Genomic DNA, 11,910 nt, shown 5'->3' on the forward strand with positions numbered 1-11,910 from the left:
TATGAGCCAGCTTTTTTAAAAAAAAATATTGGAAGGTTTGGAATGGTGTTTTTTCTTTTTTTAAATAATATGTTCAGTAATCTAGAGAATATACAGGGTGGGCCATTTATATGGATACACCTTAATGAAATGGGAATGGTGGGTGATGGTTGATTGTGGCACATATGCTGTTTGTGGCATATTAGCATATGTGAGGGGGCAAACTTTTCAAGATGGGTGGTGACCATAGTGGCCATTTTGGAGTCGGCCATCCTGGATCTAACTTTTGTTTTTTCAATAGGAAGAGGGTCATGTGACACATCAAATTTATTGGTAATTTCATAAGAAAAACAATAGTGGTTTTAACATAACTTTTTTCTTTCATGAGTTATTTACAAGTTTCTGACCACTTATAAAATGTGTTCAGTGTGCTGCCCATTGTGTTGGATTGTCAAGGTGTATCCATATAAATGGCCCACCCAATATAACAATAGGGTTAGACACCCTTGCTGTATGATGACACCAGAGTCTTTTGCAGGAATTTTTCTTATGAAGAGCCTTAACACGTTAAAACCACAGTATTGTAGGCTTTTGATGTTTAGATGCATAGTATATGACGAGCCATGTCCCTAGGCTGTCCCTCTGGCAGCACAGTGTGGCAGAGTCAGCCACACAGGCATTCACTGCCAACCACAATGCACGAGTTTGTCAGCAACCAACATCACACATCTGAGTCTGAGAATGTTTTTGTTTTCTGCATTGCATAACATGAAGTAAGCGCTGCTTGAAACCAGCTTTACCAGTGATGTGGTGGGAGGGAAATAATGTAAGCCTAGGAACGGGAACGACCTCTGGTGTAATAAGTTAAAAGTTGTTTTAGCCAGATGTTCACAGAACAATACGTGAAAAGTCCGGGCTCATACATTTTCCCCTTCACAATAGAATGGCCCTACAAGCTACGACCTGCCCCATCTATTGCCCCATGCACCGTCATATCATGTGACGTCTGCAGTAAGAGCTGCTAGCTCAGCACAGTGAGGACACAGTAGACCGAAAAAGTAAAAGCCAGTAAACAACCTGTTCTACTGTATATATAAATATAATCATATTTGCATAGCAACTCATATGCTACTACAACTTTTGAGCTACCTGTGTTGGCAATCAGTGGGAAAGATTTATAAGGTCAGCAATGTGAGTTTACAGCATACAGGGGTCAGAATGTCCTGAACATGTCCATTAGAGGTTTAAATTCTTATTATTCCACCATTTCCTGTTTTGCGGTGTGTGCACAGCAACAGCAGAGGTATTCTTCAAACTGTGAAGTGCAAAGGACAGGGTCCATCTACCGCCTAATGGCCTTTCTCTTCTCAGGGCAATCTTTATGATGTCTCCCCTAGGATCGTCAGACAACAAATGCACACTTACATTGAAGCTCTTACTTCCTCACCGGTTCCTGTTTCTCATCTCGCCCCCATTAATTGCTCTTCCGCTCTCACCGAGAAATTTATCTGACAGAACGGCTGACAACAGCTCACGTTACGCCTTTTCATTCCCTGTGCAAAATGCTCCTGATCCTGGTAACTGTGCACTTCGCTAGGGCAGATATCAGCTAAGGCTTCAACAACAGGCAAATTGATTGATTTATTGTGTACTTTATGTCATCCCCTTCTCAGTGCTGTAAACAAATCTCTCTTGACAGTAATGCCTCGGAAATGACTCATGAATCATCCTGGTGTGGAATGTGATCCTGGGTGTGTTTAAAATGTGTCTCCCCAGGTTGACACTCTGATCTTTCATCAGTGTTTGATCTAGCACATGATGAGTACAGTCACAAGGAGTGAAGGAGAACAATCATGGAGTGGTACTGCTTCATGAAGACACACCCAGGTTTGAATCAGAATCATGGGATTAGGCAGGGAAGTGCTGGAACTTCTGATGAACAGCATTATGAGTCACACTGGTGACACTTTTATGCTCATATTAATGTGACCAAGAGAGGTACAAACGATCAGATGTAGAGATTCAGATAGGCCTATGCAAAGCCACTAATCCCTTTGTCACGCGCTCCTGCTCCAGGGCTCAACATCACCCCCCTGTGATGAAAAAAAAAAACTGCTCAAATAGTGATCTTGATGGAAAAGTAGCACAGCTCCAAATTGTTACAATACTCGGTCAAGTAATTTATCTTGGTCTAATTAAATGTGCAAGTAAGATAAAACCTATTGCAATATTGATATTATACCAATTATACAATTATTTGTAGAGAGATTTGTACTACAGATAGCATGACTTCCAAAACCACGTGAGAAGACAGCTCATAAAAAAAGACATGTTGTGACATTTATTTATTTATTACAAACTGACTGCTAGGTCCTGAAAGGTTACTGTCAATGTCCAAGGAAGACACAACGCACAATATGGAGCCAGGAGTTACATTTTCTGTGGTCAGGTTCTGTTGTTCAAGGGGGAAAAACTGCAATTCATTAGAGAGGGGGACATTTTGGTTTCTGGTTATATAGTGGCAAATACAATTATGAGACTATGTTTGATTATCACTTGATGGACATTATGTTTGATTGATTATTTTGATGAGCATTCTAAAGGGAACCGGTCCATGGAATACACATGAGGTGTAACATATGTGACAGCTAGTTGTATTGGTCCCCACCTTGAGTTATAGAAAACTACAGTGAATTAATCAAGTTTTTCAAACATGAATCATTTTGAACCTGTATTACCATGCAGAATACTAATAAGATAAAATGGTGTAATTTCCTGTAAACAATCATAGCATGAATTCCCCAGTGTGCCAGGGAAAGCAAGTGTTAAACAAGTCTGCAGAGCACAAACACCTTGACAAAAGACAACTATAAATCAAATAAACCTAAGAAATGCAAATGTTTTATTTAATTAAAATATAAGCAGATCAACAAAAACATCATACATTACCATGACATATTTCAACATCTACATCTCTACTGTAATTTTACAGAGACATTAGGATTATTAAATAAAGCAATTAAGGTAATAATAAAGCAATACCAGGTGAGTTACCCTGGTCATTCAGAAAGACCAATCATCATGACTTCCTGCCCTTCTTAGGGACTGTATAGGATGTTGTGTGATGGTCTTCTCTGTCATTCTGATCATGGCCTTCTCTGTTGGAAAAAAAAACAAAAAAAAAAAACAATAAAAATTATACCACTCATAGTTAATTAGACTAAATATAAAAACATACATCTAAATAACACAAGATTACTAGAACAGTATGTTTTATAATATTAAATAATATAGTTTATAATTTTCTCATCTTTTCACAGATACTGCGGTTGCTGCTAAATACATGAAAGTTTTTTTTTTTTGTTTTTTTTGTTATCATTTTGCCAATGTTGCCACATTCTGGCTTGTTATTGCAACCCAGAAGACTAATGTGCTGTCAGTTTAAGAACTTGCTTATAAGGGAACAACACACACCCCTAACAGGGGTCAAAGATGTATATACACTGAGCTTTGTACAGTGGTGCCACTGTCTCACCTGAAGCACCGCCTGCAGTATAGGTCTCCATCACAGGTGTGGCAGCGAATTGTAGCATCCTGGTTACAGATGCAGCACCAGGGCAGCTCGTCATCCTCTTCACCACTGCTGGCATGCCTAGTCGTGTTTGAGAATGGTGTCGAGCGAGTCTTAGAAGTCTGAGTCGGCATCTTCAAAAATCAATGACATTAATGGATTATGTAACAGTCAACACATGGACCATGACTCATGCAAAAATAGAATAGAAAATTAATGGTCACCTGCTTTTTGCTAGTTTTGACTCTTTCAATGTTTTGAGGTCCACTAAGTTCAGGGGTGTCAGGGGTGATGTTGTAGCCACTAGCTTTATCTAAAGCAGCTTCCTCAGAGAACTGTATAACAATTTGCAATTGCATTGTTAATATATGTAATTATACATATATTATGTAATTATACATACATAATATAATAAACACTCACTATACATACTAAAATGTTTGTTGTGATTTAAAACATTCATCTACTGGTTACCAACCCTCTTCAGCATCCTCTTCATTGCTTCCTCCTCTGTCTCCTCATCACTGTCTGGTTCCTGAAAATCCTCTAGAGTTACTTTTTTTTTTAAATACAGGAAAAAGGAAGAACAATTTTAGGTTCCTGAAAAGTGTACCAATGTTTATAAGAAACATCAACCATTAACAGATACACGGCACTGTATAACAACACATACTGATGTACCTTTATCAGGATCTTGGCCCTTGAGCTGGGCCAGCCTCTTGGCCATTTGAAGAATTTGCTCCTGGCTGTGGTGCTCTCGCTGAAGTTCTAGCATGGCTTCAGCTAGCAGGCAGCTCTTCTCAGCCTCAAGCTGTTTAGCAGACTGTTCTGTGTTATCTAGGTTCTCCTCTAATGTGGCATGTTCTGGCTTGTTCAGGTTGTTCAACTGACAGTCTACATCATCTGCAGTACACAATATAAAAGAATTATCATATGATCAAAGCTTCTGAGCTCACAAAGTCTTGTAAATGTATCCAACAGGTTCTTACTTGCCATAATTATTATTTCAAATGTTCATGATTTGATTAGTTCTGTCTACCTGTTTTGTGAAGCATTTACCATTTGGCCCTGGCTGTTGGTTGTCAATGGCAACTTCCTCTGATAGCTGCTTCATTAGGTCACTGGCCTGCTCAGTCTGTGTGCGGGTATCAAGGGGCTGGTGCACCTACATCAAACCATAACCAAACCAGATATGCATGTATTTTATATATGTTGAAAGCTAAGAAATGAAAAGAAATATCTGGAAAATACAAGGCAGCTTAATGCCAGTACTCACAGATGGTGGGATTTTAGATGGAGGTGTTCTTCCTTGCAGGGCTGCGAGGCGATCCTCCATCTCACCAGAAGAGGGCACCGTCCTAGCAGGAGCTTTCAGGGCCTCAAGCCGAGACTCCATCTCCTTCACTGTCGGAATTGACTCTAAGGGTATGAATGTAGACAATCATTACACCCATGTGTTTCTGCTCATCCTTATTATACACATAATAATGACAATAATATTTCAGAATGAAAACACCAGGAATTCAGATCATCAATCAGCCATTTAAAAGATTTGATATAACAAGAGCTAGGTCTCACTAGGTTTAGTGTCCTCCTTAAGCTTCTGGAGCCTCTCCATAATGGCATGGTCCTCTTTGCTCAAGCCCTTGATGGGAATGAGTCCAGGGATGCTGTCCTTGTTGGGTCTAAGTGGCTGTGGAATCTGCTGGCTCTGCTTCGCTTCTAGAGCTGCAACACGCCTGAGACACACCGTACAGAGTGTTCATCTCACACCAGTAAGAATAGATGCTCCTAAACATCATGTGTCAATTAGTAACCGGGTGCTGTATGTACTGTTGAACAGATATACCGGTCTACTCACTTCTTGTAGTTTTCAGGTGGCGACCATCTTGCTGCATCATTTTTGGTTCCACCACTGCAGAGATAGAGAACCACGGATGTTCATCACAAGATATCTCAATTTAAATGCTGTAAATGTAAATATGTGAGCTTTTCTACTTTGGTACTGAGGATTTCAGCTGAAATGTTAAATAAATAAATCACCTCGTAATATTCCCGTGACACTGTTTGCAGACTTTCTGTTGTGTGTTGCCGCAGCGAGGCACCAATGCATTGAAAGCGAGACATCCTGAGCAAAAAGACCGGCCGCAGTTTTTACAGCCAAGCTGAAGAACGACAACCAAAAACCGCACCGCATTAGACGACTGATTAAAAAAATGTCAAAAAGTATGCTTTATACAACTTTTCACCACAATACCTCTTTCCTAAAGACGGTAAATTTGGAAGCACATCCGTAACACCGATTATCCATAAATACCACTGTATGCTGTAACGCTAAGCGTAGCTCAAAATTTGGAGAAAAGGTTGAACTGGCTGACTTCTTAATGTCGCCTACCCAGTGAGCATGAAGACAAACGACACACTAAGGACGTTTAAGTAATATACAAATTAGTTTTACACAGAAATTTCCCTCTAGTGTATAACATTAAACTGTTACACATGAGAAATGTTTTGCCTCTGTCGAAACCCCATTCAGGCATAACCAGGAAGTAAATATACGCTTGGAATTTGGGTAAATGTAGTAGAGATGATGCCAGAAAAATATTAAAGTTACAAATATATAAAAAAAAAAAGTGTCAAACAAACACCCATATATATTAGTATTGTGTGTAGTTCGTTGACAAAATGTAACGTTTTAGTTAAAGAAGTAATTATATCTTTGCACGTTGTTGTTGTGAAACATTCACGACTACATTTCCCATAATGCCGCATTGCAAGGAAACGCAGCTAATGAAAAAAATCTTCTGATTCATTTTTAAAACAGTACAGCTATTATACTAAATATGGTCAATATTATAGGCAATTGAAATATTTTGGGATCTAAAAATACGTAATATTTTTGTGCACTTTGATTTATTCGTTTTAGGACTGTGATCGTGATTGGCTATCTTGCCAACCAATCGGCATGCTCGCGGGTTGCGTTCAAATTGTCCGCGAAGGTAACGCGGAGAGGCTGTCCAACAAGAATTTTCATCACTGTGTTGTTACGGTTTTTGGAGAAGCACTTGATTTATAAGTTTCATTTTAAGTCGACAGTATAGTGGCAAGTATTGATTTGTTTTACTGAAACTGTTGAATATTTTATTTTCTTTCTAGTATTTTACGTTGTCGCTGTTTAAAACGGCCAGGTCCAGTGTAATAGCTTAGCTAAGTGTTATGATCATGTTATTCCTCTTAAGTCTTTTATCGGATTCATTTGTTGTTGATGTGTTTTACTAACCGTATATTAACAACTCAGACATACTCCTCCTTGCTAGTCAGAACATTTCTCCTGAGGCCTTCTTTTAGTCCACTCCATTTTGATTCCCTTCGCCGGTTTCCAGCCCTCGTTTTACGTCATATTTCCTCTTGTCGTGTCTCTAGTATTTCATGTATTTTGGTAATTGTCTGTCTGATATCTCGTTGTATCCTTTATTTGACTCATGTATTGTCCATGTCCATATGCGGCCCATGTATCAGATCCAAACTGTCACTTTCGCCTCTCCGCCATTCTTTCATTATGTATACCTTCATTCCATCCAAACTGCACTCTCTGTTTTTAGTTTTGTATGATTCTACATGAACTCTTTCATCTTTATCACATTTCCAATTTTTCTTCGGCATCTTCCAAAACAATTGTCTGAATCTCAGGCATGTTCATTCGTTTAATGTACATTTCTCTGCTCTCTGAAATCCAGTGTCCTGCATACGTCAGGCTGACTATGGCTGAGGGAGATGTGGAATGGGAGCTGTCTAAAGAGAACATCCAGCCCCTGAGGCGAGGCCGTGACATTTCGGCCCTGCACCAGGCCCTTAGCCTTCAGCAGGAGGCCTCCAACTCCACCGTGTGTCAACACAGACAGTATGTGGCTTAAAATTATGTTGCTTGATATTAGTCCTTGAATGGTGATTTAAATATGAAGTCATTCTTATTTAGATCAGTGTTTGATTTACTTACATTTGCCTGCATTAAGTTCCTGTTTTCTTGCATTTAGGGCTTTTGAGGCTGAACTGCGAGTGAACGACGGAGAAGATCCACTCGATGTGTGGGACAGGTAAATTATACACTGAGATGCATTTTGTAATGTGATCAGGGGCCTGAGGAATGTAATGAATGTAACATAATAATCCATAAAATATGGACGAATCTTTTAAAGGTACATTAAATGGACTGTACAGACATTCCCACAAGGAGGAAAGGAGAGCAACATTTCCGTGCTCCTAGAGAGAGCCATAACCCGCTTTGCTGAAGAAAAGAAATATTACAATGACTCTCGTTACCTTGACATTTGGCTCAAGTTTGTAAGTTATTCATTCTTTTTTCACCATTTCTGTCCATAATATATTGCACAAGCTTTATTGAAATAAACTTTCCCAAATTCAGGCAGAACATTGTCCAGATCCCTTGGATATCTTCCGTTACATGCAGAGCAAGGGAATTGGGGTCCTGTTATCCGCATTCTACATAGCCTGGTCCGAGGAATATGAGAGGATGGGAAATTACAAGAAGGCTGACTGCATGTACCAGGAGGGCTTCAAATGTGGAGCGGAACCTCGTGAGAAGCTTATGCAGTTTCACAGGTACGATATCCAGAGTTTATGTTTGTTATTGGTGGTTCTTCCTGTTAACATATGCATTTTGCACTCTAGGTCATTGCAGGCTCGGGTGTCTCGTCATGTGATGTCAGCCATTGCAGATCAAGATAGTAGTGAAGAAGATGATGCAATGGAGATTGAGGAGCCTCAGAGGATAACATTAGGGGAACTGAAAACCAGGGGGAAGAAAAAGGCTGTCGCACCCATCAACAGGACCGGAAACAGGGTCATAAGTAAGATGCCTTGCTTGCACCCATGACCTGTTTGACCTTGCATGGTTTCAATGAAGTACAGGAGCCCGTTTATTTTATACTGTTTACCATGTTGAAATTAAGTAGCCCGTGCTCTTTTTCACTAGCATCCTGAGGAATGGGCTTGCCTGATGTGCAACTTCATTTGTTGAGAGACGAAAATGCTTTTCACTGGTTCATATTGAGGGTAGCATTGAATATCTGTGTTTTTCTGTCTATAATGCTTATTATAAATATAGTAAGAGGTAATTGTGAGCAATTTATTTTCAAAATTTAAACATAGACTGTTTAAACGTAAACCTAATTATTGGGGCAGTGGTGGCCTAGCAGTTAAGGAAGCGGTTCAAATCCCGATCCACCATGGTGCCACTGAGCAAACACACTGCTCCCCGGGCGCCTATCATGGCTGCCCACAGCTCACCGAGGGTGATTGTGAAAAGCAGACCAGCAACCACTTCCCCTAGTGTGGAGTCATTCCCAATGTTACCTGTGTCACTTTGAACACACATAAATGAATAATTTCTGATTTATTACCACTTAACAGAAAATCCTAGAGGACTGCAGATGAATGCTCCACTGGGTCCTGTTCAGAACAGCTGCCTCATGGTGTTCGATGAGAACAAGGCTTCCTTTGTACCACAGGAACCCAAGCCGGAAAGCTGGATGGCTCTGCCCAGCTCCAGGGCTAAAGAGAATGAACAGAGACCTGACAAATGGACAAATATTAAGGTACAGCATAGTAGTGAGCAAATATTACAGAGGAGTTTCTTCTGGCTGAATCACTGTGGCCTCACAGAGACTGCAATCGTGGAAAGAATGTCTGACATCATATTGTTTGTTTTTGGTTGTAGATGCCACAAAAATCCAGGTTTGGCCAGGTCATCAGAGCTCCACCCAGCAGGCCAAACTTTCAGCCCTTTGTGGAGGAGTGTGATCTACCACCCACTATGTGAGTAGAACTACACACACTTATAGCTGCCCTGTCGATAAGAAGTTTGGCTTATTATTAGGGAACCAAATAAAATATCTAAATGCAGAAATCTCTAGATAAAACACCACTTTGTGTCATTTTAAAGCTTTGAGTTTGTATTTGCAAGGTTTTTACAACCTTGGAAATAATCCAATATGCTCATGCTGTGGTTTTAGTAAAATGCTACTTCTACTGTACCAGTGCTTGTTTTATGTTGCTATGGCCATATTGTGAGATTGCACTGCACTATATCTGATCCTAAAGTTCTATAAAGTTGTCCCATAATAGCCTGGTTTTTAACCTGTGTTTCTGCAGGACCCCATGTAAGATCAACCCGTCTGTGAACTTGGTGTTGTCAGCTCGAAAACTGTGCAGAGAGGAGACCCCGTTAAAGCGGCTGCAGTCTCACCAACAGCAGCAGCGAGATGAGGGTCGAGCCCCTGAGCAAAGTATGTACTGTAAAGAACTGCTGTTCAGTGGCGCCACGGAGTTCTGTTTCGAGGAGCTGCGTGCTGAGCGCTTCCGCCAGAAGCTTCTGACAGGAACCTGCCCCTGTCATGAGGGTGCCCACCAGCCGGAGGCCTGCCCCAGCCGCAAGGGTGCCCACCCGCCGGAGGCCAGCACTTGCTGAAAACTTTTACTGGCTGCTCTGCCCACAGTGATTGGATCTTACCAGGCTTGCCGTTTTGGTATGGAGAGTGTTTCTACTGAAGGCTGTAGACCCCAACGTACCATGCTAAGTAGTGTGTCAATACATTTTGGTTTTGTGTGAGCCTTAGGTATGAATCCAGTGTGCTGTGACACTGCCTGGTGTGAGTCAAAGCCAGTTTGTGTACATACATGGGTTTTATTTGTATTTACTGGAAGCTGTGCTGTTTTAGAAGACCTTACTGCCCTTCACTACATTTGTAATCCGACTCCTTCAAAGCAAACATTACTGACTTTTTATTTCTTTATGTAAAACAAATACTGCTTTAGGTACCGTAAGAAAAGTATATGTGATTTATCCCAACACTGTTTCTGATCAATATTTCTTAACCTACAACACTCCATTGTTCCCTCTACAACATCAATAAATATGGAAAAATGAATCTGTCTCCAAGATGTTGGTAGTAGACAAGTGGGTAACATACTCGTCTGTGAACCAGACAAAACACAGTCACAGATTATAACACTTTGCTACCATTGTGTCCCTGAACAAGATATCGTAATCGTGAGGGCAGCGATTCATAAATTGTGGGGCACGATATGTTTACTTCCTATGGGGTATGTAATTGAGAAATACTGCTCTATAATGCAAGTCACTCTGGATAAGGGCCTTTGCTAAATGCAGTCCGTCATTCAGTATATTCATGTTCATTCTTTGGGCTCCTAAACCTCGACCTGACCAACTGCGGCACTCTCAGATTATGGCACTGCCCCACAGTCTGGTGCTGTGGGAAGTAGGCATGATTGCTGCCTAACTTCATGTGCCTCTCTTCTTACCCTGATGTACCAATCACTATGGAACAGGATAAGTCTGGACTCAGCAGACCACATGATCTTCATCCATTGCTCCAGAGTCCAATCTTTAAAAATCCTTTTTTTTCTGATTAGCTTCACTGCTCAATGGTTTTCTTAAGGCTACACAGATGTGTTATCCAAATCCCTTGGGTTCCCTTTGCATTGTGCCTGTGGAAATGCTGCACTGTCACTATCATTCCAGTTTTTAATAAAGTTTGACAGTTCTTAACTCCATTTTAGTAGTGAGATTTGTGAGATACCATAGCACAGCATACAGCATAAATGTGGTCTCAGCTTTTAACCCATTCCTTGAGGGAGCAGTGTGTGGGGACGGTACCTTTTTCAGTGGAGTTGAAGATTCAAATGGGCGACCTTCTGATTATGGTTCTCTTTCAGAAGTGTCCGCAATCTCCTTTTAGATGATTTGCCAGATTAACATCTTTTCTAAAACCACAGCATGTTGCTTCTGACATGGTTTTCAGAAATGAGAAGCTACTCACTGCATCAGTTTTGGTTAAATTGTTGAAGCATAATCATCCATCAGTAATTGTCCAAGACGCTTACCTAATTATTATTATTATTATTTTGAATCCAGTATTTGTTTAATCTGTCCTTCAGGATGATCTGTTCTTCAGTTGACAGATGGTAGACCAACATGGGGGATTATATAGAATGTCTTGCATAGCTGAGAATAATATGTTGAGCAAATAACTGAATATTAGGATGTTGCTCTGCTTCTGTGTGTCTGGCAGAATGAGTCCTGTGAGGCACAAAGCTGCCAGCAGGGGGCAGCCAAAGAGAGCAAGGAGTTCACTGCGGTCAATGGCAGTGTTTTATAAATGTTTTGTAAACTAATATTGTTGTGTCTGAAACCCAATCACAACTTGAGTAAGATGAGAGAGGGCCCTACACCCTCCAACCATGAAGAATGTTTACCGCGCGTAACTCTACAGCTTCTTCCCTGCGTCCTAATTGCCTTAATGTAATAAAGGCTTCATTAA

General features: G+C 40.6%; 2 protein-coding genes across 2 annotated transcripts; one reads left to right on the forward strand and one right to left on the reverse strand.

Annotated features, from left to right (window-relative positions):
- Positions 1 to 2,858: 2,858 nt before the first annotated feature.
- zfyve19 (zinc finger, FYVE domain containing 19) lies at positions 2,859 to 6,082 on the reverse strand. Its single transcript, XM_028989965.1, has 11 exons — positions 5,808 to 6,082; positions 5,594 to 5,715; positions 5,412 to 5,465; positions 5,129 to 5,289; positions 4,827 to 4,969; positions 4,610 to 4,715; positions 4,232 to 4,453; positions 4,029 to 4,105; positions 3,775 to 3,885; positions 3,515 to 3,684; positions 2,859 to 3,137 (listed from the first exon to the last, which is right to left on the reverse strand). Exons 1-11 carry the CDS (start codon positions 5,859 to 5,861, stop codon positions 3,059 to 3,061), a joined length of 1,299 nt encoding a protein of 432 aa, XP_028845798.1. The 5' UTR covers positions 5,862 to 6,082; the 3' UTR covers positions 2,859 to 3,058.
- Positions 6,083 to 6,549: 467 nt separating this feature from the next.
- On the forward strand, positions 6,550 to 10,788 carry bub1bb (BUB1 mitotic checkpoint serine/threonine kinase Bb). The gene is made up of 9 exons (XM_028994548.1): positions 6,550 to 6,653; positions 7,288 to 7,451; positions 7,585 to 7,644; positions 7,747 to 7,891; positions 7,974 to 8,170; positions 8,240 to 8,418; positions 8,981 to 9,165; positions 9,288 to 9,385; positions 9,722 to 10,788. Exons 2-9 carry the CDS (start codon positions 7,312 to 7,314, stop codon positions 10,035 to 10,037), a joined length of 1,320 nt encoding a protein of 439 aa, XP_028850381.1. The 5' UTR covers positions 6,550 to 6,653; positions 7,288 to 7,311; the 3' UTR covers positions 10,038 to 10,788.
- The last annotated feature ends 1,122 nt before the right edge of the window (positions 10,789 to 11,910 follow it).

This window comes from Denticeps clupeoides, chromosome 1, assembly GCF_900700375.1.
Source record: "Denticeps clupeoides chromosome 1, fDenClu1.1, whole genome shotgun sequence".
In the NCBI taxonomy this organism is placed as follows: Eukaryota; Metazoa; Chordata; class Actinopteri; order Clupeiformes; family Denticipitidae; genus Denticeps; species Denticeps clupeoides.